The sequence below is a fragment of the Coturnix japonica genome, chromosome 5 (assembly GCF_001577835.2).
Source record: "Coturnix japonica isolate 7356 chromosome 5, Coturnix japonica 2.1, whole genome shotgun sequence".
Classification (NCBI taxonomy): domain Eukaryota; kingdom Metazoa; phylum Chordata; class Aves; order Galliformes; family Phasianidae; genus Coturnix; species Coturnix japonica.
Genome location: NC_029520.1, coordinates 40,388,081 through 40,415,966, shown reverse-complemented (window position 1 = coordinate 40,415,966; position 27,886 = coordinate 40,388,081). Strand labels below are relative to the sequence as shown.

Genomic DNA, 27,886 nt, shown 5'->3' with positions numbered 1-27,886 from the left:
GCGGTGTCATGGCGGCCGTCGAGGTGGCAGCGGCTGGCGCTGCCGGGCGGAGCCGCTGAGCCGGGGATGCGCGTGGCTGTGGCGGCGGGCTCGGCGGGAGCGCTGCGCTGAGCCCGTGTGAGAGCTTCCATCTCCCCTGCGAGGAGAAGAAAGGAGGCGCCCGGCCTCTTCGTGCTGCCGGTGCCGCCCGGCGAGGAGCTTCTGAGCGCGGAGGCCCGCGGCCGGCCGAGCCATGGCGTCGTGGCTGGGCGGGCTGGGCTCGGGGCTCGGGCAGTCCCTGGGGCAGGTGGGGGGCAGCCTGTCCTCGCTCACCGGGCAGATCTCCAGCTTCACCAAGGACATCCTGCTGGAGGGCGCAGAGGAAGTGGGCGGTAAGAGGGGCTGCTCCGCGGGCCTGTCAGCCTGCTGGGCAGGGAAACCCGTGCCGGGCTCACCCCGCACCTATTGCCCTTGCCCGCTTTGCTCTGGGTTTTGTTCTGTCCCTCTGGGCTCGGGATCGGGGGAATGAACAAACGCGTTTCCAGGCTGCTGTATGAGAGGCCAACCAGTGCTCTGTTGGTTATTATGTAGTTTCTGAATTGCGTGAAGTGTTGGGCTGTCCGTCGTGGAAGTACACGACGTTGTTTCTTTGCGTGGGCCTCGTTTGTGTCAGACCCGGTTTGATGAGCTGCTTTGGCAGTGAGCTCATAGGGCTGCAGAGCAGCGGTGTTATCGGCTCTGACGTGTCACTCAGACCGAGGTCCCGTGTTTTGGTTTCGTTGCGGATCTTTCGGAGGGGCTGAGAACGTTCTGCAGTGACCATAATGAATAGCAACGACACGGAGCTGCTCGTGCTTCTCACTGTAGAGTGCGGATTTCAACTACCATACCTTGTCTGCAGCTGTGAAGCAATGCATTCATGGTGCTTAAATCATGTTAGCAAGCTGATGCTGGAGCTCTGATGCAGATGAGGCTTTTGGTGTGTAAAATGCTAAGAAGAGAGATCTCTATTCTGAGAAGGAATCTTTTTCCTCACTTTTCTGAAGGATATGCAATAAATTATTTAATATCCTAAATTTTGTATTGGCTTCATTTGGAAACTTACCTTGTGCTGCCAAGCTGTGCAGTCATCTGCCAGGTTTGTTGGCTAGTAGAGTATAAATAAGGATTCTGCTTCACAGGTTTGTGCTTTGGTTTATGTGAGAGAGAACTGGTGGTCAGCAGTTGCTTCCAGTTGCACCTGACTGCTAGCGCTGCTGAGAGAACAGCTTTCATTTCCTACTAGTTTTGGAGCAGTGCATTTGTATGGGATCCTAGGCTTACTGACCTGGGGTGTAAAACTCCAACATCACCTAAGTGCTGCTCTGATCACTAAAGGCCTGCACGTACCATGTGGCCTTAAGAACACAGGCTACCCCAGGAGCTGGAGGAGTCACCATCCCTAGAGGTGTTAAAGAACAGTGTAGGATATCACACTGAGTGATGGGGTCTAGAGCAGTCTCAGGTATGGGCTGGTGGTTGGATTAGGTGATGTTAGTGATCTTTCCAACCTTAATGATTCTGTGGTTTGTTTACCCTGACTTTTAATGTTATTCTCTGTTTTGACTGCTGGCCTAACTCATGATGGTGTTGGTGGATAGCAGACAATAACAGCTTCGTTTTAATGGCTGTATTGCAGCAATGCTGGGTTTAAACAGAGTATAGGAAACTAAAATACAGCATTTAGGTGCACGTTTGTGTTTATTTCAAGTTTTGAAAAAATACCCACGTATTTGTGATTCCTTGTTAGTAAAGAGAAGTGCTGTATATATACCCACTAAAACTGGGAAAAGGGAGAAGTAAACATAGATTATTTAAGGAAAATTAATCTTTAAGGGAACAAGAGGCAAGGGGAGAACAATGCACACTTCTGTGTTAGATAAACTGCTGTGGTCAAACTGCATTGCCTTTGTAAATGATGAGTCTTAAAGGGTTTGTGCCCTCTCACATAAGGGACAGGATTAGTGTTCTGTTGTGTGGGATTTTTAGCTGTTGTTTTTTGTTTGTTTTCCTGACTAAATTTAGTCACCACTGTCTGTATTTTAGGGAACTAATCCTTGTTCTGAACCTTCACATGAAATTATTGAGAAATAATCACATGCAACAGTTATGTCAGGGACAAAGTCCTGCATGAAAAAACTGACTCAGTGACACGTAACAGCCCAGTGAAAACTACTGTTACACTTATTTTAAAGCTTAATTTCATGCTTTTTCCATTGTTTTTGTGATCTGACTTAAGGACTTGATGTGAGAGAATTAAATTAAGTCCAGAAAGATTCTGGCCTGAAAAATAATTACAACAGCATTCTGATAAAGGCAACTTCTTGTTTTTATAGGCAAACAAATGTTAAAGCGGTCTGAAGAAAAGATACTTAGTAATAACTGTGGTCTAAACTAATATCTGCTCAGCAGTTGATAAAAGTTAATAACAAAGCTAATAAAACTGAAAATTTTCACTTTTCTTTCAGATGCAGCAACAGAGCTACATGTGTCCAATTCCAGACTCAGAGAAATAGAAAGTATAAATGCAGCACAGAAGTCCGAAGTAAGAAATTACTGTAATTGAAAATACAAATAAAAATTGGTTCTGGTAAAGATGAAATCTTGCATAAGAGTTGTTCAGCCTTGTGAAAATCTAGAAACAAGGGTAATAGTAGTATTAGAATGTGCCTCTTTCCTTTGGTGACTAGCTGCCATCATGGTTAGGGGGCACATTTATTTACCAGAGTATGTATGTGGTGCATGTTTTCATCCTGTGCTAACTAGTGCTTTGTGCAGCTGTTCCTACTGATTTGCAGTGGTAGACAGGTTGTAAAGAGCTTGCAAATACAAACTTCTTGTTAAGTTTTGGTAAATTTTGGTTGGTAAAGATTGAATTGGTTCATAGTGTTTTGTATATGTGCAATGCCTAACCATGTGTGGCAGCATGTCTTTTGTTACAGACATTGAAGATGAGTGGGTATCTGTCTGAATTGAAGCAGTTCTCCTGTTGCCCCACTTGATGCTCCTTTTGACATAGCTACAGATGCTTGTACTCTTCTGGTGTCTCTTACAAATCCCATATGCCCTTGCAGAAAGTGATCTCTGTATTTTTACAAAGGACTTGCTGGTCTTGTAACGTTATGTCTGTAAACCAACCACGTTCACGTATATCATCTGCTCTTGAGAGCACTGAACAATTAGACAGTGTTTTGGAGAGATGACAGTTCCTGCTGCTTTTTCTTCATGGCTGGTGACAGTTGTTGACCAATGTTGAAATACTGGGCTGTTAGGGATATTCACTCCAATTTACACTGTGTGGCTATTTTTAAGTTCCACATGTAACTCAGCTTTGAATTTTTCTTCTTGGTCTTTACCTCTGGTCACCACAAAATACCACACTATGTAAAACTGGAAAGATTGGGTGTGAACTTGATTCTGGGGCCACACTTAGAAGTTATAGTTACTGTGTGTTTTGGGTGAAATAATGTGAGAAATCTGCACTACCTCAGCAACTGTGGGTTGGGATTGTTTTTTGGGTTTTTTTGTTTTTTTTTTTTAAAGTCTTCATCAAACTTGTGTTTTTCCAGTTCCATAAGAACTATTCAGAATTTGCTTATACCCATTTCTCATTTTTTCCTAGAATGAGAGACTGAAAAAAGTTTGTAGTGACTTAGAAGAAAAGCATGAAGCAGCAGAGCTTCAAATTAAACAGTTATCTGTGGAGTACCGAAATCAGCTGCAACAGAAAGAGGTATGATACAGAGTAAATGATGTAAGTACAACTACAATGTGTTGCATTGCTTTCCTTGTTGTTGAGTTACAGTATCTGTGCCCTTTCTGGGTGAACTACTAGTCACAGTTCTGAAACAGTGCTATGTTTTGGTTGTTCATGAATATAGAACCTGACTAAAACATGACTTTTTAATTGAGTCTCATAATACAAACAGTGTGTCAGAATTTCTGTAATCACTGAGAAATTATAGACTAACTGCTCTGTATTTCTAGTTCAGTTCTCTTCTGAAGGTGCAAAGGTAGCAAACTCAGATAAGCAGTCTGTGGATATTGTAGTTGTTTTTCTCAAAGTGTAAAATTAAAGGAAACAGAGCTACCTTTCGTAATTGGGGAGTGTGTCCCTTTGATAGAAACATTCCAGTTTTATCACCCACTGTGTAATGTGGTATTTCATAGCCTTGTAAATGAAGAAGGGTGTAAGTATCCCTAGAATATTATGTAAAATTAATTTTATTTCAGCTTTATTTGTAAATGCATGAGTGAACAAGAGGAAACAGCGTAAGTACACAGGTATCTCAGTACTGAAAAGTCAGCAGAAACTTCCACTGAAGTATATGTAGTAATACTTAACCACAAGAGTATTAACACCTTTAGTCTTGTGTGAGATACTTTGTAATTATGACTGCTTTTCTCATTCAGAAAAGCATTTATAATTTTTATCCTTCACTTTATTGTGGAAGTGACCATTGTTTTATGCTGGGAGGGAGCTGAATTTCATTATTCTTTTGTAAAAGTACAAATAGGGTATATTTTAATATTCTTACTGAAACAGTGCCTTGTATTCTGTATGTTCAGGTGGAAATCAGCCATCTAAAAGCTCGACAGAATGCGTTACAGGAGCAGTTGCAGAAAGTTCAGACCGCTGCTCAGTCAGCACAGTTAGGAGGTGGTGTTTCACAGCCAGCCACTACATCAGCCTCCTTTGTTCCTGTGGTTAGACATTCCTCAGGTTTCCAAGGTGATGACATGGATTTTGGGGATATAATCTGGTCTCAACAAGAAATAAACAGGTTGTCCAATGAAGTTTCTAGACTTGAGTCTGAGGTTGACCACTGGAAGCAGATTGCACAGGTGAGTGATTTTCTTCTGTCTCCCCTCCAAAATACTGTTTGAATTGTACTGACCATTTTTGGAGTGGGTCTTTAACATTCATGTTGTAAAATTCACAGAAATAACATGATGTGGTGGAAGCTGAAGCTTAATAATGTTTTAGTCTTCTTTTGTTTTTTTTCCATTGTGCGGCTAGAGACACATTCACTGATTATTTTCCCAGTGCCCTTTCATGATGCTTTTATCCATGGTTTGTCAAGTTAGGAAGAAGGTGTTACATACATTCATGTAGAATATTCATACTGATTAAGTGTTTCATCTTTATTCAGCCTTTAAAGAACACTTCTGCCTATCTGTGCTATCAACTACTTATTGACAACAAAATGCTATCATAAGTGATAGTTGGATATCGCATAGTGGTTTTACCTACTTTTCAGTCAGTACTTGATGTCAGTTGTAATTTATGATCTGCTGAGACAAGAAAGAATATAATCTTTTAGGCCATTGTTGATATGAATCGTCATCCCTCAAGCTATAGCCCAATTTCAAAGATACTTCTTTCTTTATATGGAAATAATGAAGGAAAATTAAGCAACCCTGTTACTTTACAAGGTGCAATAATGGCCAGTCCTCCCAACTGTTACATACTTGCATGTTAAAAAAAGGAAGCAATTATTTGTATTTATCACAATTTTCACTCAGAGGTGTAATATTTCTTTTCTCAGTCTTCCAAAGTGCAAGGAACAAATGATGCTGAACAAAGTGAAATATGCAAACTTCAAAATATCATTAAGGTAAGATGACGACTTTGACAGACTTGTCCTATCTTATGCATTATTCTTAATGATTTTTTGTATTGTCACATGATGGGAATAAAGTTAAGTATATTTAACACTAACATGTTTTCTCTGTTAAAAATGCATGTGGTCATGTAACGTAGTTGTATGTACCATTGAATGAAATGTGGTGCTAGATTACAAAACAGCCAAGTGTTCTGAGGAAGTGAGTTGTTTCTGTAATTTGCTAAACTTAGCACCTAAGCTTAAAAGAATGCCATCAGCATTTATGAGAGCAAATTACTTTCAGAAGCTGTTGTAGACTTAAGAATGAATTTAGATACTCAAAGTAAGGTTGTTTTTTTCCTCCTTAATCATCTTGGCCTTTTTTTCATTGAAAGTGCATAATACAAATTTGGATGGATTCCTGAAAGTTGTTAGAAATGTCCTAACATAACTGCTTCATTTGGAAACAGTTTTAATCTATAATAAATATTTTATATTTTTATTATTCACATAATATATTGTTTGTGTAAGTATATATTTAAAGGAATGTCTTTTTAAATGTTTAAAAAACCTGACCTTTTCTATGCAAAATCCTTTAATAAATCCTTTGATTTTGTGAGGGAAAAAAATTGTTTCTTTTCTATTCTTTCTTAAGCCTTTGTGCTGTGTTTTACCATTCTGTTTCTCTGACAATGTTTTTAGGAGCTGAAACAGAATTTAAGTCGAGAAATAGACGAACATCAACATGAACTTTCAGTGCTGCAAGATGCACACAGACAAAAGTTAGTAGAGATAAGTCGTCGACATCGAGAGGAGCTGAGTGAATATGAAGAGCGAATTGAAGAACTTGAGAATCAGTTACAGCAAGGTCTTTACTGCATGCATATTGTTCAGGTTCCTTTCTGATTTAATATGCAGTGAATTTGGGTTAAAGCGTAAATGCTATGTTATGCACAGTGTAATAAATAGGAAGTAGATGACGTTTAGGAATTTGAATTTCAACTTTTATTCAGTTTCATGTTCAAGACAGGCACATGTCCTCTTATCATTTGTTCACTGTGTTGGGTTGAACATCTGAATAGCAAGGTTAGAAAATCTCAGCACAAAAATAATAAAAAGTACCATGTGCTATTTGGGTTACTAGATTGAAACTTTGAGGTTGCTATAAGAACCACATGTGTGTATGTGACGTGAATAGAGTGTTGAAGAAGCTCAGTAGTTATCAGAAGAAGCCTTTGTTATATCTTGAAGGTACTTCATATTCCTTAAGAAGTTAATGTCAATGAGGATCTCCTCTAGGAGCTTCTTTGCATAAGTGTGTAAGATCTGCCTCTAAGCCTTTGTTTAATCTGTTAAAACTCTGGCTTCTGAAGATTATAAATTCTGCTTTTGGTAAGAGATAGCAATAAAGAGAGGACGTATTTTTGCAGGCTTATAACTTTTAAGGCAATATGGGTAATCTGTTTTTCAGAATCAGATGCCTCTTAAAATGGTAGCTGTCTTTTATGTACACTGCACTTACACATACCAGTAGGGTACATTTGTTAAAGTTGAAGGCAGGAATCACATCTTTCCTTTAGAAGTCATCTGTAAAACAAGCGCTACTCTCAGCTTTCAAATAACTGTAGAATATATCTGATATTTTGTTGGTTCTGCTTGAGAATGTAATATGGACTGGGGGGAGGGGAAAGCCATCTGAGCTTACACTTGAATTCTCATTCAGTGTGTTTTCGTTTTTCTTCCATATATATTTTTTTCTTACTATTTTATACTCCAGCTTATGTGGAAATTGCATTATTGGAATTGTGCAAACTATATAATAATAATATGGTGGGTCTGTAAAAACACATCTGCAAAATGAGGTCTTTAGGTGAAAAAGCTGGTGCACTGTTTGGCAAATGAGCTTATCAAGTAGTTTGTACTTCTTGCAGCAACTTAAAAACTGACAAAATGTAATTCTGTCATTAAGATTTACTAGCAAAAATGAGTTGCATATACGAAGTATTGTACTCTGTGACAGCCATTCAGCATCTCTTCGACATTAAATTATAAACAGTGTTTTTGCATCAGACTGAATTGGATGGGTTTTGATAAATCAATCTTAGAAAATGGGCAGATTATGTGTCCTGATAAATTGGCTTCTTTCATCTTTCCTACTCTTCCTCATCAAGAATGTGTTAATGAAATCTTCAACAATGTGCATCTTGCAACACCTTTTGAAACTTATTAGAGCAAAGGAGATCTAAGTATTTAAAAAACTGTTTATCAAATGAGTCATATGCATGACATTGCTTAAAATATTAATTCTGTTTACATTAGTTTTCTGTTGATTTTCATGTTTTTGTTTTAGATTATTCCTCTGTCAGGAGAAGGGATGAAAGAGACTTTTAAACAAAAGATCTACCATTCTGGTTTTGGTTAGTATTGCAAACTCGATCTGTTTTGCTTTTTAGATGGTGTAAGCACTGATGCCATGGTTGACTCTAAAATTAGTGAACAGAAAAAGATTGCTCAGAATCTAGAAGGAGGGAAAGCAGAAGACTTGCAAATTATAAAGGACCTAGAGGATGAAATAAGAAAATTAAATCAGAAATTATCTTCTGCCGAAGAAGAAAACAAAATACTTCTGAAAGAGCAAGAATTGCTAAAGGTACAAAAAATCCAACTAACCCAGGAATATGAAAGTCTAAAATCTGACTTCAGTGTGCTTCAAAGTTCTGTCACAGAGCAAGATGCTCTCTTGAAAGAACAGAAGTCTCAGTCCAAGACACCGCTACCAGAAGATGTTGTCAGTCTACAACAAGCACTGTTAGGTACAAAGATGATGTGGGTTTATTTTACTGTTTTTGATTTTTAATAATATGTTGTCACATACTTCCATCTTTAATGCTTAGAATTTGCTCTTATAGAATGATAGAGTGGTTTATGTTGGAAGGGACATTAAAAGATCATTTAGTTCCAACCTCCTGCTTTGAGCATGGATACCTTCTGCCAGACCAGGCTGCCCAGGGCCCTGCCCTATCCAACCTGGTCTTGAACACCTCTGGGGATGGGGCACCCACAGCTTCTCTGGGCAGTTTGTGCTACAGCCTCACCACTGTAATGTTAAAAAATTCTCTTCTAACATCTGGTCTAAATCTCACTTCTTTTAGTTTGAAATGATTCCCCCTTGTTCTGTTACTACCCTCTCTGATAAGGAGTCGCTCTCCAGCTTTTACTTAGGCCTCCTTTAGGCACTGGAAGGCCGCTATAATTTAAGAATTTGGAACTGAATGTTCAACTTTGGGCCTTTAAAAGCTGCTGCTTTAAATTAGGGTTGTCTGCTGAGGCAAGAGCAAGAGGATGCAGTTAAGCGTGGAATGATAAATGTAGAGATTTCTCATTCAGGTAGTTGTCATGTGTCAACTGTTCAATAGCGTTTTTACCTTTTGAAGTAAGCTTAGTTAGAAGCTGTATTTAAATTGTAAAAGTACGCTTTTTCTGTGATAGAGTTTGGTACTAAATTTGGCGTGCTGTGGATTCAGTTGAAAAAGTGAACTTTTACTTTCTAATGCATGCCTTTAAATTGTTTACAGCACCAATTCCTTAAAAAAAAAAAAAAAAAAAAAAAAGTTATTACAATGGTATGAAACTATTTTCTTTTAAGTAGCAGAGTTTGGCTGGACAAGGTGGGAGGATGATTTGGGTTGGTTGGTTGGTTTGTTCGTTTGTTTTTTGAAAGTGGTAAAACTTCATTTTGTTTTCCATTATAGAAGCAGAAAGAGAAATAGCAAGGCTTTCAAGTTTAAACCAGGTAAGGCAATTTCTGAATTAAGCTAACCAAAAGCAGCAACAGCAGTAACTTGTGGGAAAATACATGTTCTTGGTAGTGTACATTCTTGGAGCATTCACACTGTGCGTAAATAACCTTGTAACCAAGGAAGGAGTTTTAGATTATTTTTATAATTACATATGGTGGTCAAAGGAGCAGTTTTGGTTTGTAAAACTCCATGGTATACTCTGTTAAAGAAAACGTGGAGTTCCACTTAGCCCTCTTTACTTAGGCAACTGTAATATACATTCTTAAAGTATTGTACATAACTTCCCTTTAAATTAATAGAAAAACAATATTTTAGACAATAAACAGCTGTATTCATATCAGGTGTTTATTCTTCCATGTTCCTCCACTGATATTTATTGGTAAAGAGTTAGTACAGGTGATGCTTTTTAAATGCTCCAGATCCTTACCTTAAGTATTTCGCTATTTAAATACTGTTTTTGTAGGCTGACAACCCCGCTTACATGGCAAAAGATGTTGAGGCATTGACGCTAGATCTCCAAGTTCTTAAAGAAGAAAATCTTAAACTTAGGAATGAAAAGGTATGTGTGTCAGATTTCTGAACTGTGTTGTTTACATGTTTTTTTTTTCTACATAGCGGTAAACATTGGTATATTTTTCTTCCATGTAGTCCTCTAATACTATATTTTATATTACAGTGGTGGATATAAATGTCCTTGTCAGACTATGGCTTTTGGGGAAGAACTTTGTGAAGTACACCAATGAGCATTGTGAAAGACGTAATGAAAAAAATGTGTATATATGAGTGTTAAAGATGAATACATTGTAATAAAGAATTTCTAATTGGGATAATGTTCATATATACTCAGAGATGTCAACATAAAAATGCATGCTCTGCATGAGAGGAAAAAAGAAAGCATTTCACAGTGGGACATTACAAGTTTTATCAAGAGAAAGGCTAATATTTAGATTTGTTTTTTTGACTTAAGGAGGAACTTGAGAAGGAACTGCTAAATGCACAACATAAAAATGAGAGTATTATTTCTGCATGTACTGAGGATCAGAATTCAGAATTAAGACTGTTGAAGCAAGATTTGGAAAGGAAAGAACATGAATTAAATGAAAGTATTGCTGAAAGAGACACATTAATAGCAGAATTGGAAGAACTAGACAAGCAGAATCAAGAAGCTACTCAGGTAACAAACATTCAAATTACTTGTTGTGTTTCAAAAATGTATGTTTATATTTGTGCGTGTTTATCTTTTAAGTTGACCTTTGCACAGAGATAACTTATGTTTGTGGCCAGTGTTTCACTATCTTGATGTGAAATTATGAAGAGTAAGAAACTTGCTTGTTACAAAGACATATGATGTCGGCTGGCCATAATGCGTATTAATTTCTAAAGTCCAGATAAATACCACATAATTTATGTTTATATGTAGTTCAGAGGTTTTTGTCCTATTAACACTTTCTTATGATAGTTAAATTAGGGTGAATGATTTATAAAACCTTTTTGTCTTTTCCTCTCATTATTCTTAATTTTGTTGAATAGTTATTCTACTGCATCACAACTTCTTCATAATATGAACATTTGTGGAGCAAAGGAAGTCATTTTATCTATAATGAAATTAAAATGATACCTTTATGTCACTATTCTGTTATATTGACCATTATAGTCAGTCATCATTTGAGTGGCTGCATCTAGAGTACTGTGTTCAGTTTTAGGCTTCTCTGTACAAGAAGCAGCATATCAAGGCCTTGGTGCATGTCCAGAGACTGGCAGTGAAGCTGTGAAGTGGTCTGGAGCCCAAGTCTTGGGAACAGGGATTTTCTAGTGTAGAGAAGAGGAGGCTCAGGGTAGACCTTATTGTTCACTTCAATACCCTGAAAGGTGGTTGTAGCAAGGTGGTAGTCAGCCTCTTCTCCTGTGTAAATAGCAATTGGTCACTTAGCATCAACTACTTGATAGTATTTGTCAAGTTGATTTTTTTTTAAGTAGGAAGAATTTTTTTTTCCAGGCAAATTTTTAATTGTTCAGAGGATGAAAATCAAACACATAGGTCTGCTGATTCTCCCCTTTTCCTAACAAATTCTTGTCTTCATTTCAGCATATGATTACGCTGAAAGAGAAGCTGTCAAGACAACACGTAGAGACTGACAGCATCACCAAACAGCTGAAATTGGACATAGATATTGAAAGAAAGAAAGTAGCAAAATTAGAAATGGAGAAGATGGAAACTCTTAAGGAGTTGGATACTCAGAAAGAAAAACTAAGTCAGTGTTCCTATGCACTTAATGATTTGCATATAAGTAAGCAGCAACTTCAAGATAATGTTAGAAACCTTCAGGAACAATTGAAGAAGGCCCAGGACTGTAACTTGCATAATAAAAAAGAAATTAGAGAATTGCAGCAAAGACTGAAAGAAAGAGAAGAGGAACTTTCTCTATCCTTGAGCAAATTAACAGAAAATATTAAACAAGAATCTAGCCACAGTAGTCAAGATCTGATTTTGAAAGAAAGAGAAATAGAAATTGTAAAACTACAGAATAAACAACTGGAAAATAAGCAACTAAATGAAGACTTAGAGAAATCTGTCTCTGATCTCAAAACAGAAAATGGAAAGCTAACAGCAGCCCTTGAAGAGCTAAAACAGGAGTTAAACGATAACATCTCTGAGAAGAATAAAGTTTGCTTAGAGAAAGACACAGTTGTGGAAGCTTTGAAATTGGAAAAAAGGAATTTAGAAACAGAATTAAACCAGACTGAAAAACGACTGTTTGAACAAGCACAGAAGTATGAGCAAACTATTAAGGAACTATCAAATGCACGTAGTATGGATACCACTGCATTGCAGCGTGAACATGAGCGTCTAGTTAAACTCAATCAGGAGAAAGATTTTAAGATTGCGGAACTCAAAAGGAGCATGGAGCAGATGGAAGCTGACCATCAAGAAACAAAAGAGATGTTGACTACTAGCTTAGGAGGACAAAAGCAGTTGACTGAGCTCTTAAAAGAAAAAGAGGAATTTATTGAAAAACTTAAAAATCAAGCCTCACAGGTGAAGCAAGAACTTGAGGAATATATGGAAGTTTCAAAAAAGCAGGATGTCTTAAAACAAAATTTAGAGGAGAAAGACAAAAGTCTTGCTATCATGAAGGAAGAAAACAATCATTTGAAAGAAGAAATCGAACGTCTTAAGGATCAGCAAAGTCGAGCTACACCTGTGGTTGAGCCTAAAACTCTAGATATTATTATTGAACTTGAAAGTGAGGTGACACAATTAAAAGTGTTAAAGAATAATCTTGAAGAAGAAATAGAAGTCCACAAAAAAACAATAGAAGACCAGAATCAAAAAACAGCGCAGCTTCAGCAGTCCTTGCAGGAGCAAAGAAAAGAAATAGATGAGTCTAAATTTCAGTGTGAACAAATGAATGTCACACATGAAAGACTATCCTTAGAGAAAGATGAGGAAATTAAAAATTTACAGAAAACAATTGAGCAGATTAAAACTCAGTTGCACAAGGAGAGGCAGGTTATTCAGACTGATTCCACCGATCTTTTTCAGGAAACAAAAGTTCAGACACTTAATGGAGAAAATGGGAATGAAAAGCATGATTTATCTAAAGCTGAAATTGAAAGACTAGTAAAAGGTATCAAAGAAAGGGAGATGGAGATTAAGCTTCTAAATGAAAAGAATGTTTCTCTGAGTCAACAAATCGATCAGTTGTCTAAAGATGAAGTTGGTAAACTTACTCGAATCATTCAAGAGAAAGACTTAGAAATACAAGCTCTCAGTGCTAGAGTTTCCTCGGCTTCCTATCGACAGGATATTCTTGGTCTTCAGCAGCAGCTGCAAGCTTATGTCGTGGAAAGGGAACAAGTACTAGCAGTTCTAAGTGAAAAGACGAGAGAGAACAGTCAATTGAAAACTGAGTATCATAAGATCATGGATATGGTGGCTGCTAAAGAAGCAGCTTTGGTAAGGTTGCAAGAAGAGAATCAAAAATTATCAAATAGATTTGAAAATAGTAGTCAAGACATGTTCAGAGAAACTATTCAAAATTTATCCCGTATAATTCGAGAAAAAGATATTGAAATAGATGCTCTAAGTCAAAAATGCCAAACCTTATTGACTGTCTTGCAGACATCCAGTGCGGGTACTGATAATGGTTCAGGAGGTGTTAACAATAACCAGTTTGAGGAACTTTTACAAGAACGTGATAAATTAAAACAGCAAGTAAAGAAGATGGAAGAGTGGAAGCAGCAGGTAATAACCACAGTTCAGAACATGCAGCATGAGTCAGCTCATCTCCAAGAAGAGCTACAAAAGCTTCAAGCACAGATTTCAGTTGAAAGTGATAGTAATTCAAAATTGCAGGTAGATTATAATGGCTTGATTCAGAGTTATGAACAAAACGAGAAAAAGCTGAGAAGTTTTAGTCAAGAATTAGCACAAGTTCAGCACACCATAGGACAGCTTCATAACACCAAAGATCTTCTCCTGGGTAAACTTGATTTGGTAACACCATCTGCAACAATGGCTTCTCTCATTTCACAACCTGCAGTCATGCAAAGCAGTGCTCCTGAAGTACTCAGTGAGGAATCTAAACTCCTTCAAAAGGAACTGGAACAACTGAAAAAAAAGCTGCAAGAAAAGGATTCAACTATTAGGACTCTTCAGGAAAACAATCAGCGATTATCTGATTCTGTGGCTACAGCATCAGAGTTTGAAAGAAGGAGTCAAGAAGAGACTGATTCAGAGATGAGGCAGATCAGAGAAAAACATGATGTCTTACAGAAATCTCTTAGAGAAAAAGACATACTGATTAAATCTAAAAGCGATCAGTTACTTTCTGTGAGTGAAAATCTCAGTAACAAAGAAAATGAAAATGAGCTTTTAAAACAAGCTGTGACTAATCTCAAAGAAAGGAATTTAATATTAGAAATGGATATTCGAAAACTGAAAGAAGAAAATGAAAAGATAGTTGCAAGGAGTAGAGAAAAAGAAACAGAATTCCGAGCGCTTCAGGAAACTAATATGCAGTTTTCAATGATGCTGAAAGAGAAAGAGTTTGAGTCCCATTCAATGAAGGAGAAAGCTTTAGCTTTTGAGAAGCTATTGAAAGAGAAAGAACAGGTACGTGTGTTCGTGTTTATTCTCTTTTGAAATAAGCTTCATCGTAATATATTTTCATGGATATGTACACATCATGTGTTTGCCTGAAGTTGATGACTCCTTACTGCATCACATTACAGCAAAAAAAAAAATCAGCGGGTGAGTGGCTTATTGATTTCATCTGTTAATTTTGTATCTATAAACCACATTTTTCATTCATTTGGAAAGTACTAATTTACTGAAGAGCTGCTTAGTATTTTGCTTTTGCCTATTCTGCATTAACTACATTATATTTATTTTATAAAACTTGCAGAGGTGGCAAGGAGGACTAAATTCTCCGTATTCTTTCCTCAACCTCCAGTCATTTCAATGTGGCTGCTTCAGAGCATCTGTAGGAGATAAACAGGTTCACGCATCTTTTTATAGCTGAAGAAGCTTCACTGGAAGAAAAAAAATAAAAGTAATGTTTTCTCCTCACAATTAAACATATGGAAAAGTAGGTTTGTTTCAGTGTACATCCAGAGAAAGGTTGCAGTAGCTTATTAATTACTGTGGAAGTAATTTGAGGAGAATCTTTTTAAAAGAAACAAAAAGTTTTTTTGAAGAGGTATCTACTCACAGCAGTTAATTAAAGCAGCAACTGTGTAGCGTCCTTTAGGAATAACTTGTATTTCATCTTTTAGTGATGAGTGAAAAGGCTTCAGAATGATGTTTTCCCTGAATGTGTTCCTGTGCAGAAGGGCCATGTGTGTCTTGCCCATTTCCTTGTTAAGTTAGTATTGTCTTTACATTTACCAAGACTGCATTTCCTGTGTAAAAAACCTGCTGTGTTTGACATGCTTTTTTATGTCTTCCGCAGGGCAAAACAGGGGAACTGAATCAACTGCTGAATGAGGTTAAATCGATGCAGGAAAAGGCTGTTACTTTTCAGCAAGAGAGAGACCAAGTTATGGTAGCACTCAAACAGAAGCAAATGGAGAGCAGTGCCCTACAGAGTGAGGTATGTCACCACATCACTTAGAATTGTAAGAAATAAAAAAAGAAGGTTTACGAATGTCACCCTGTTTATGAGAGTGAATAGTAATAGGAAAAGGGGGAATGATTTTAAACTAAGACAGGGGAGGTTTAGGTTAGAGATTAGGAGAAAGTTTTTCACACAGAGGGTGGTGGCACACTGGAACAGGTTGCCCAGGGAGTTTGTGGATGCCCCATCCCTGGAGGCATTCAAGGCCAGGCTGGATGTGGCTCTGGGCAGCCTGGTCTAGTGGTTGGCGGCCCTGCATATATCGGGGGGTTGAAACTAGATGATCATTATGGTCCTTTTCAACCCAGGCCATTCTGTGATTTTATGATTCTATGATAAGAAATTGCATCTATGATATTTTCTGCATAATTTTTGTCAGTAATATCTTGTAAAAGGGCTCAAAATCATTACAAAAGCAATATATTTCCAAGTACATTTTCTTTGCTTACTTTCCTCTGTGGAAGTTGGTAATACAAGCAACTTAAGGTGTGTTCTACACAGATACAGCATTTGCGTGAGAAGGAGCAGCGCCTAAATCAGGAACTGGAGAGGCTGCGTAACCACCTTATAGAAATGGAGGACTCCTATACACGAGAAGCCTTAGCTGCAGAAGACAGAGAGGCCAAACTAAGAAAAAAAGTTTCAGTTTTGGAAGAAAAGCTTGTGTCTTCATCCACTGCAGTGGAGAACGCCAGGTAATCTTTTCATTTATCCAGCAGTGCTGTTGTCTGTGAATATTGCACTTAGCTGGATACTGATTCTATTGAATTAGCATTCTAAAGCATTCTAGGCGCTTGAGAAAACAAAAAATATGCAAATTAGTGTTATTCTGATTCAGAGAGGCAATATGAAATAACCTTGATAGCTGTCACAAACTATATTTTGTCCTTTTTATAGCAGCTATAGGTATCTCAGATCTTTGACTGCTTAGAACTAGAAACAACAAAAATTCCTCAACCCATGAATTTAATTGCATGTGGAAGGACGAAGCAATATCTTAATTGTCTTCAAAATCAAGGTTTCATTCACTTGGAAAGAGCACAGTTCAAAACACGTGTGTTTGTGGTACTTTCATATTGTTTTCAATATGACTACACATCTTCATACTTTAGCACAGAAGGGTGTATAGTACTGTATGCATGTATATATTTTTTTGTTATATTTCTCAGAACAAGGAAAATCAGAGTATTAAAATTACTCAAGGCTTGTCTTTAATATAGACATGTTTGTTACTTCAAGCAGAAGATTTAGTTTTGCCACAGTTGTCCAGATGAACAAATATTTTAATTTTAAAACATTATATAAATATAAATATATATATATATATATATGTGATGTACAATACACACACACACACATATATATATATGTATATATATATATATCTGTATATGCAGCTGCAGCCTTTCCTGCTTGTAACATTCTCAGCAAAGAGATTTCTGAGTTGAGCAGAATATGTTGCAGAAAACAATGCAGAAATTTGAAGAGTTAAGAGAAGGCTGTGTAAAAACTGGCACAGTATTTTTGCTTTGTAGGAACTTGTCAAATGTCCTTCAAGAAATACAACTTATTTTTTGACAGGCACCCACTAATGTAGGTTCATAGGTTATCAGGTTCATAATACTTCTGTATAATGGGAAATTAAATGGATATTCAGTGGTCAGTATGGAGCAGGCTATACCAAGTTATTGGTGATTGCCTTTAACAGTAAAAGTTGGTAGAAAGACTTGTTGATTCATTTAGTAATTGAAGCAGGGCACTTCAAACAAAAGTTCTTGGATTGCAAAAATGTTATTAGCAGGCTTATTTAAAATGTGTTCTTAGGAGATTTTTGTGTTTGTTTTTAAGAGGAATTCAGGGGGTGGATGGGAATGTCTTCATTTTGTTGTAGTTTAATTTTCTCTTTGATTTTTGTCATTGTCCTAAATAATTTATTTCATACTCATTTAAGTCATCAGGCTAATCTGCAGGTTGAATCCTTGCAAGAGCAATTAAACCTGGTTTCCAAGCAGAGAGATGAAACAGTAATACAGCTCGCCATCTCACAGGACCAAGTGAAACAGTATGCATTGTCACTGGCCAACCTGCAGATGGTACTAGAGCAATTCCAACAGGGTAAGCAAGTATCAGTCACAACAAGCATTCTTCAGATGAGATAATTGCTGAATTTTGGTGCTTTTGAAATACGTAGTTACTTGATCTTCATTTTGATAGCTTGAATTTTAAAATCTTTCATCTTTTAAGAGTTATGAAAAATGTTGGCCGTTATTTATGACTATAATAATGACTATTTATTTATATACTATTTATTACACTATTTACTATTAGAATTCTGCCTCACAAATGCCAGATGTGATAATGCTGAGATTTTGCAACTGTGTATCTTCAAAAAGAAAATTATGTATTATGAATAGAGATTTTCTTTTCTTTTTGTATTTTTAACTCAACAGAAGAAAAAGCCATGTATTCAGCAGAGCTGGAAAAGCACCAAAAAGAGACTGCAGAATGGAAAAAAAAAGCTGAAAGTTTAGAAGGAAAAGTTGTATCACTACAGGTAGGCTGAATAATGAAGTTGAACCCAATGAAGCTGCATGCAAATTAGTGATATATATATATATAAACTGCTGTGTGAAGTGTTAATTGTCTGTTACTGTATAAGGGTAGCCTGTATAAGGACAGATTGAGCTGGGACTCTTCAGGCTGAAGAAGAATAGGCTGTGAGGTGACATGATAGTGGCCTTTCAGTGTCTAAAGGGAAGCTACAGGAAAGCAGGGGCAGACTCTTTAGCAAGGTCGTTTGTGATAGAACAAGAGGAAATGCTTTCAAGCTCAAAGAGAGTAGATTTAGGTTAGACATAAGGAAAAATCTTTTATGTGGGGGTGGTGAGGCACTGGAACAGGTTGTCCAGTGGTGTGATTGATGTGCCATCCCTGGAAGCTTTCAGGGTGAGGCTGAACTGGGCTCTGGGCAGCCTGATCCAGCTGTGGTGTCCTTGTTCATTGCAGGGGAGTTGAATTGATGGCTTTCAGAGGTCCCTTCCAACTCTGAGGATTCTATGATTCTAGATCAAGTTAGATAATTCTTTCTTCTTCAGATCAGGGATGGGGCCAGGCTGAGCCTAAAAGTCCAGCAAGATAGCATGTGCTCTTCTGGGAATGCTTCCAACCAAGTTATTATAAAGTACAAATGTTTGCTATGTTTGATCTGTGTTGCATTAGCATAATTGTAAGTGAACTCCTGTACTTCCCTTTTTGTCCTTTTCCTGCCCTCTCTTCAGGAAAATTTAGAAGAGGCAAATGCTGCGCTGGATGCAGCATCAAGGCTTACTGAGCAACTTGATGTTAAAGAGGAGCAGATTGAAGAGCTTAAAAAAGAAGGTAACGTATTTTTCGCCAATTAAACATTTCTAAAGTACATGTACCTTCTATTAGGTGTCTTTCTCTAAGAAATGCCTTCAAGTTTTCTTCTTTAGATACCAAAGCCCTTGAATCAGCTTTAGTTCTGTATCTCCTACAAAGTTTGTGAAATATCAGATGCTGTCACATTTTTTTTCAAATTAACTACCATATTTCACATAGACAAAGTTACTGTGAGGTAAAGGATTTTGCCTGGAGAAACAGTTTTGAAAAGGAAGAGTATTCACAGGAGTGTGGTCAAAGAATAGTTTGCTCAGAGAGGTGTGTCCATCCATGGGGATACTCAAAACCCATTTGCATGCAGTTCAGGACAGCCTGCTCTAGCTGACCCTTCTTGAACTGGGGGGTTATTGGACTGGGTGACCTAAGGCAGTCTTTTCCAACATAAAAGATTCTGTTTCTGTGAATGGCTTCGAGATGGGTCTTTTCCTCTCAGCGACATCACTGGAATGAAAAATCTGTGATGGGTACACAGCCTTCTCTTTTGTAATCACTTCAAGCATTAAAGCTGTACAAGCAGAATACCTTGGAAACTAGTAGGAAAACTAGTACCGTTTTTATGCATCTCTGCTTTGTGGTCTCAAATTTTATTTCAGTTAAATAGAAAAAACTAAGTGATTGCTGTACAATGTATTCGAATGCCAGACATCAGTAAGATTTTACAAGCTCAGACTCAATTAGAGATGATGCAATAGCTATATGAATAACATAAGATCACTGTGGTGTTTTTTCTTCATAAATATCAGCTTTCATGAGAAAGGAGTTATATCATTAGGTAAAGCATAACTAAGAACTAATAGTAATTTGGTTGGATTTCTGTCCTTAAATCTCAGCCCTGACATATAATTTCTTCTTCAGTGTTTCCTTGAGCCACAAGGGGAAGTGGTCTAACAGTGTGACAGTTCTCATATTAGTGATAAACAGAACCAACTATTGAGGGAGTATTAACATCTTTTTTTCTTTAATCACTCTTATTTGTGTTATTTGTCTTTTTCTCTTCAGTTTTCCAGCTGAGTTCTGCTTTTTCTTTCCTTTTTTTTTTTCTTCTGTGGGCTACCATATTTTGCTGTTACTTCAGCATCCTTTGTTACAGCCTGACTTTCAGGAGTATATGTGAGATAAATATGAAGCAAGAGGAAAATTTCTGATTGCTCCATGGAGGGAGCTCTCAAAGGACAGTTTGAAGGGCAGAGACTTGCTCACATTCTGTGATCTTGTACCTTCAGATCTGGGGGTGAAGTATTTTAGTTAAGGCTTGCTATAGGAAGGTGCTTGCAAAATCATCTCTACTGGATGCAATGGTAACTCTTCCAACTCTGACCACATTGTTCTAATTATTGCTATTCATTCTTAAATTGTGATTTGTTTTCCTCTTGGAATATATAATATTTTCTTAAAGCAGACCTGCTTGTGATCTTAAAAGTGGTGTGAACAGTCCTTTTAAAGCCCTTCAGTTTCAGAAAGAACTCCTCAAAAAAGCTCAACTATGTGTTATTTAAATGTATTTTATATCCAGTGGGAACCATAGCATTGTTCTGAGTTCACGTATGAACTTTAAAAACTGAATGAAGTTTTCTTCTGCATCAATCTACTATTAATTCAGTAGATATATATATTTTTAATTGCCTGTTCTTTATATCGCTCTTACAAGAGACATCACAGTGGAAATGTTCAAAGATTGAAAATAACTTTGATATAGGCAAATTTGGCACTATTATTTGGAGAGCTCTTATGCTACTGGCTAATTTTGATAGCTAAGCTTCCTGAAAGCAGAAGGAATAATGTGTTAATGGATTTGAACTGTGAGAGAAAACTGGGTCTCAGTGTTTTATCAAACTTTGTTGTTGTGGCAAGAAATTTACTTGTTATAAATTGAAAAGAAATTGTTTTATAAAGGAAGCAGCAATTCATTGTTGTTGTAGGATAAATCATAATTTTTATTGAAAAAGAGACCATTCTATTTTCTCTGTTTATACAAGAAAACATATAATGTCTTATTGAAAATTAGCCAAATACATTCCCAGACACAGTTTTGTTGGCCAGATCCTTTGATGGATTTCTTCATGGATTTTTTTTGGCAGGAGAAATGATTTTAATGGAAAAGTATAAGATGTACCAGATGCAGTTTTGGGGATTGCCATAAATGGTTAACAAATTATTGGAGTCTGCTGTAAATGTCTGGTTTACAGCAGTCCATGCTGAATTTTGGCTCAGATCTTCTTTGTTATTCAGTCTTTTTGTACACACAGGGTACATGCTTACGTCCTCTTCATCTGTAAGGTTCCATTTTAGAAGGAAATATTCCATTTAAAAGTATGGCCAAGGGTAGAGCTGTGTAATCACTGTGAATGAATGTAGTCGTGCAGCTGTCCTTAAAAGCTGATCCTATGATATAAAAACTTTCTCAGAAAAAAGTAGAAAACAGAAGTAATGTTTCACTTCTAAAACCATTAATTGGTTTGTTTTTAAAAAGTAAGAAGGAAGCTTGCTATTATCTCACCATGTAGAGCAAAAGCAACATCTTGAAAATACTTAAGCCTTATTTTAAGATGTTGTTTCTCTTTTTTAAGTCAAAATTAGTAGCTTAACATTTTTTTTTAATTCTTTTTTATTCTATGGACACCTAAATAACCGCTCAGCTTCCATGATGCGCCTGCAGTTTCATTCCAATTTGGGGGTCCTGTTTTAAGGACACTTGCAAAGAACCACAATTTTAGGTTATGTTCCCAGCATGACGCTAATTAGTTTGTTCTGCTCTTTATCTTCCAAAATCTGTGTTTGTGTTTATGGAAAGTTGTGCAGTATTCTTTCTTTATTTCTTTACAGAAAGGGTAGTCACTTCTTTTCAGAAAGCGTAGTTAAACACTGGAATATGCTCCCCAGGGAGGTGATTGAGTCACTGTCCCTGGATGTGTTTAAGAGCAGTTTGGATACCTTGTAGCTGTTTGTTTTCTTCTCAGATAAGTTTGTTAGCGTTTGTAAGTCATGTGTTTGGGGACATGAGTTTTTTTATCACATTTTACTTGGTGCTTTTTGCATAAACTGGTGTAGACCTGGGCGTAAGATATTTTTATCCAATTTTTAAAATAGCCGAGTTTTATAAAGATAAAACTTTGAGCTTTGTATCCTTGGAGTCAGAATGCTGTAAAATATTTTAGCTGGTGAAACCTTATGGGAATTCTTTTTCTTTATGGTGAGCTTCAGTTTATGAGAGGTCAGAGTAAGCCAGAGTTCCTGGCACAGGATGGGCTAATCAGGTGTATTCTAAATTTAACAAATAATTTGCATTTCTGAAATTTTAGAATTGTAGCAAAATTTGTGCTATGAAATTACTGGATGAGAGTGAATATACTTAAATACTGAGATCCAAAGACCCGGTAACAACATGATAAAGAACTTCTTTCCTGTTCTGTCCAATCTAGATTGAACTGAGCGGTTCATCAGACCTTCTGCAGTTGACTGCCATCAAACTAAGTTGATACTTTTTATGAGGAATTGTGCTGATACTGTTCTAGATAAATATATATATTAGCTGGTCTTTATTTTTAAAGATACATATTGTTAACAACCCATTGAAACAAAGTCTGGGATTTTTATTTGCTTTGACATAACATTTTATAGGTGAGATCAGAAGAGAAATGTTAGAAGATGTACAAAACAAGCTAATGAATCTCATCAACAGCACAGAAGGAAAAGTGGACAAGTAAGTTATTATATTGGTGTACATTTTTGTTCTTTATCCTTCTTTGCAATGTACAGATGTGTTACTAGTAGTTGCAAGAGCAGCACAGAACTGAGCTTCTCTGTGTAATCTTGAAATTATACTCTGATTATTTTGACGTTTCTCAATCGGTGATTGTAAATATTAGTCTTGATTAAAACCAGTGTGTATCAAAGTTTAGATTATATGTTTAAGTAGAATTACCCTTCACTGGCATGAGTTATAGAGAGATAAGTTCTTACTGATCATGTGTTATGATGCATCTAAGGTTTGGATGGCATCACCTGGATGCTGTTTGGATTTGATCTCTTCCTTAGTCATTATCATCTTCTATCTTCCTGTGTTACAACTGAAACCAAGATAGGCACATGGGTTCCCCTGCTCATTCCTTTGGTCTTGGTTTGGGACAGTTTAAAGGTTCTCTTGAGTAAAGATCTTGGAATAATACTTTCCTGCATTTTGTCACTTGAATCAGAAGTTGGTAACATACAGTTAAGTTTCATGTTACTGCATACAATACGTATAATACTGTCCAAATTGCAGTTCATTGTTTAAGAAGTGCTTTAACTTAGACGGGAAGGAAATTCATGAGATTTCCTTTTACTTCCTATACTGGTTTGTTTATTTGGGTTATTGTAAATTAAGCAAAAATATAAGGAATTAAATGCATTAGAATTTCCCTATCACCTGCAGTCTAGGAGCAGACAGGATAACAGTCTTTGTTCTGCAGGCTCCTGATGAGGAATCTCTTCATTGGACATTTTCATACTCCAAAAAATAAACGTAATGAAGTGTTAAGGTTAATGGGAAGTATCTTGGGTATGAAAAAGGAGGAACTTGATCAGGTAATTCTATGATTCTAATTCATTTGCAGTATCCTTTCCTGAAAATACAATGACTTGCTGCTAAACTAAATGTGATTGTCCTGGCACTTCTAGTTGTGGGGTGAAATTTATGCTTTTTGTTCTTACCTGAATTCATTTTTTATGTGGAAATGCTGAATGTTAGTGAAATCTTACGATAACTTTACTTGATACTCGAGATTTCATCTTACTGAGGAGTGCAAATGCAGAAAGGAAAACATTTAACTTTGTGCAGTTTGTGTTGTTGTATATAATAGCTCTAAAATGTCAGTGAAAGAAAAATCATCCAACGTTATGGGTACCACTAAGTATTGAGAAGAATGTGACTTCTACATTTTTAAGCAAAGAGGTAGGATTTTAGACTGCCAGTTTTCAGGAGGGGAAGAATAAGGTTTTGGTAGCAGTTAAAGTTCCCTATAGGATTCTGTGGAATTCCCACGTGACTTACAGTGATACAGCGAGCACAGTGCTGCAGGTTTTTCATCTGCTGCTTTAATTTGTTTCCTAACTTTTTTTTTTTTTAAAACCTTCCAGTTACTCACTGAAGAGCAGAGAGGAGTTACAAGATGGGTGACTGGATGGCTTGGTGGAGGAACAGGATCAAAGAGCGTCCCGAGCACACCTTTACGACCAACTCACCAGACTGGTTTTAATAGTGTAAGAATTAATCATGTATTTTGTGTGGGAAAACTGGAGCCATTGCATATTAGTGCTTTTGTTTGGCTCATAAGTATATTGAGGTCAATTTTTCAATTCTACTGTATCTTATGTTATTTATATGTTCTGTGCAGCTGCTCTGGCATGTTTTGGTTTTGGGATGTGTTGTTCCCTTCTGACTAAATAAATGTATAGGTATTGGAGACAATTGCACAACTGTAAATGTTGGGCTAATGCAAAACTGCTTACTGTTCCACTGGCTCTTGGGACCACTGACTTCTTCCAGTATGAACTTGATACTTCAAACTGACAGTGTCAGAGGTTAAATGCATGAATACATGTGGGAGTCTGCAAGACTGCAATACTCAACAAGAGAAAAGACCATAATACCATATTTTCATGACAGTATTTCCCATTTGTCCTTTAAATTTTACTTGTAAATCTTTCTCAGCTGCTGCAGTTAGTGTCTCTTATGTACAGCATATAAAGTTGATAGTTTAGTCTTCCAAAGCATGGTGGAAATGTATGTGTTATCTTCAGAGTTCATCAGTTTTACATAAATGTTGCTCACTGAGACAACGAAAACTCTTTTTCTTCATGGCTTGCTGACAGCTGCTTTAAAAAAAAACAAAACAAAAGTATTTATTTTTAAGCTACTGATGTTCCTTTGAAGAGCATGTAAAATTTAATAACTCGCAGCTTTTTGTAGTCTTTTTCAGAACTGTTTGTGAAATTCCTTGAAACAGAGTCTTGCCCAAGTCTTCCTCCACCCAAGCTTTCTGTTCACGATATGAAACCATTAGGAGCAGCGGGAACTGGTAAAACTAGCAGTACTCCAAGCAGCAGTCAATTATCAGGTAACAATTAAAGAAAATTAGAAGTTACGCTGAGAACAAATAAATATTCACTACAAATACATTTATTTGTTGTAATAATTTGACCAGTGTGCTAACATGAGGACTCAAGATTTAGGTGTGACTCACTGTCAGTGATCTTTATTTACGTGAGTTTTCTTGAAACAGACCCTGTGGCTGCTGCCCCAGTAATGCATAGGATAGGAAGCATTACCTGAGTGCTGTGTATTAGTGCGTGTGAATGGACCCTTATGTCTTTGCTTAGTGCTGGAGTCAATGTGCAGATACTTTGTGTTTGATGTCGCATAGGTGAAGTGAACCTTTGCATAGGGTGTTCATGTTCCATGTCACAAAAATGCATAGATTTTATTGCATATCATGAGTGTCTACTGAATTTCATGCCAACAAGCACAATGTGGTTGGACATGTCCTAGAAGTGCCATGATTTTTAACTGCTGACTTTTAGTGTAGACACAGGAATTGTTGATCAAAAGAAGCAATGGGGCAGGTAACATCCAATATGAGAGAAGACAGAAATAAGTCTGTAAGAGAGTCTGCAGTCTGTGGCAAGCAGGTGGAATTCTTGTATTGCAAAAGTAATACGCAGTTGTAATATTTGTTTCAGGGCAAATGCTCTAAAATTGGATAGGATTACAGAAACTTTCCAACAAAGTGGAGCTTCTTGTTTGTTTTATGTTTCAGATTCTGGAGTCTTGGGAATGAGCAGAAGACCAGATACAAACCCATTTATAGCACCTCGATCTGCAGCAGTGCCTCTCATAACACCTGCTTCTAGTTCAGGACATCTGCTTATGAAACCTATTTCAGATGCTTTGCCTACTTTTACACCACTGCCAGTGTCCCCTGATGCCAGCGCTGGTGCTGTACTAAAAGACCTCCTAAAACAGTAGATGACCCTGAACCAGTATGATATTGATAGCACTTTAAGTAAAACAAGAACACTATGCTATAAATAATTTACCACAGTGAGGCCTTCTGTATAAAGTTGTATACTTGTTTGCAATTGTATCTTGTTTTTCTTTCAGTTACAAACTAATGTAAATTTAAATGATTGCATGCACAGTTGCCTTCTTTGTAGCGAGTATTCATTTGGGACAGAGGTTAGATTTTGTTGCTGAATTGTCACAAGACAGTTTGAAGGACGTCTAAACACTAGTTTTACTCTTGAGTCCTTTCAGTTATGCATATACAACATTAATTCTTTGGTGTTGAGGTCCTTTTCCTCGTGAAAATGATCTGCCAGTGGCAGCAGAGCTTCGAGAATCAAAATGTAAAAATAAATGAATAGAAACACCTCGCCAAAATTGAACTTATTTGAGGTGTTGAATTAATGATATAAACTCCAAAGAATGAAAAATTGAGTAAGCGGGAGCGTGATTATTGAGTAGCTGTACTTTTCCCCACAGGGAATTCATTATGCTTAGTTTTATTAAGATATGTATCTCTTTATTTACAGGGTTATTAGTTTTGGGGAGCAATTTGGGGTGTATTAATCTCTTTTGCACACGGATTTGATCCTTTTTTCCCCACCTAATAACTGCTTTCAGCAGTCAAACCCATCAGCACCAAGGAGTTAACTGTGGGAGTGCTCCATTTTTTAGAGGTGCTCATGTGATGAAGAGTGATAACTGAGCAAAAAAATAAGTTCGTGTATGTAAAGACGCTGTATTGTAATGGTCTAAGATGTATATTTGACAGACTTTTTATCTTGCTGTATTTTGTAGATTCAAATATAGGCTTAAAGCTTTAACATATGTACAGAATTTAAAGGGAAGAACATGCTTACTTATCCCAAATATGTAAATAGGTCTTTGTAAGACCGAGGCCAAAGTCAATTTTTTCTGTAAATTTTGCTGTGATAATTCGTACGCATTGTTGGCAAGTAAGAAATGGTGTTGCATAATAAAGGGAGAAATTCATCTTGTAGCAACAGCTAATCAAGGTAAAACATCTTCACTTTAAAGTGTGTAATTTCTAAAGCTTTTTATATCCCGTTGTTTGTTTAGTCAGTGTTGAAAGATAACTGTTGTGCAGGTTCTATATTAGAACTGTCAACCTTCTCATTTTCATTAAGATCCTGGATTAAATTGTTGTAAGAGTTATATTTAAATAAAATTAATCAGAAATGTGTACAGAATCAACCAAAATAATGCAAGAACTCTTTGCATTTATTTATGTAGAGGTCAAGTAGTGAATTTCTCTTGTTGCCTTGAAATCTAGCAAAGTTTATTTTAATAACTGTATTTACCTTGAGAACTTGAGTCCCTTTTCTCCATTGACCACATTGGGTTTTTATTCTACATTTTTTACTCCCTTAGTAGACAAGGTCTATTGGCTGTCTGACTTCGGACAGAATGGCAGCCACGGATGTTGTACCAAAATAAATTCTGCATTATGTAAGAAATGAAATGAGAATTTAAAATTATCTCTTCTGGAAACATTTCAGTTTGGTACCTCAAATGTACATCTTTATTTAAACTACTGAACTGGAATAGGTAATTTTTTTTTTCTATAACAAATATAAAGAAAACTGATACTGGGTGTCTTATATGCAGTCCTCCTTGTTCTTGTAATCATGTTCATTTGAAGATGCACAACTGCTCCATAATAAAATTGCCTTTGGGTGAGTCAGAGCACAAATAAATGTTTGTAAGATCGTGTATGTTACATATTACAAATGGAATATATAACCTAAGCAGATCTTTAGCATAATTTTCTTTGTTCGATGATAGAGAAGTTAACATCTCTGTTTCTCTTCCAGGAGACTTTATAAATGCCAATAAAGCATGGTGACACCATTTGTTTCAGGA

General features: G+C 36.7%; 1 protein-coding gene across 1 annotated transcript; it reads left to right on the top strand.

Annotated features, from left to right (window-relative positions):
* Window positions 1-232: 232 nt before the first annotated feature.
* On the top strand, window positions 233-27,886 carry TRIP11 (thyroid hormone receptor interactor 11). The gene is made up of 21 exons (XM_015865259.1): window positions 233-371; window positions 2,487-2,563; window positions 3,641-3,751; window positions 4,588-4,863; window positions 5,568-5,636; window positions 6,327-6,492; window positions 8,078-8,437; window positions 9,377-9,417; window positions 9,888-9,983; window positions 10,392-10,598; window positions 11,511-14,540; window positions 15,379-15,519; window positions 16,045-16,238; window positions 17,495-17,658; window positions 17,994-18,097; window positions 18,822-18,921; window positions 22,582-22,663; window positions 23,412-23,526; window positions 24,079-24,201; window positions 24,911-25,058; window positions 25,758-27,886. The coding sequence occupies exons 1-21, from the start codon at window positions 233-235 to the stop codon at window positions 25,964-25,966; spliced, it is 5,952 nt and encodes a 1,983-aa protein (XP_015720745.1). The 3' UTR covers window positions 25,967-27,886.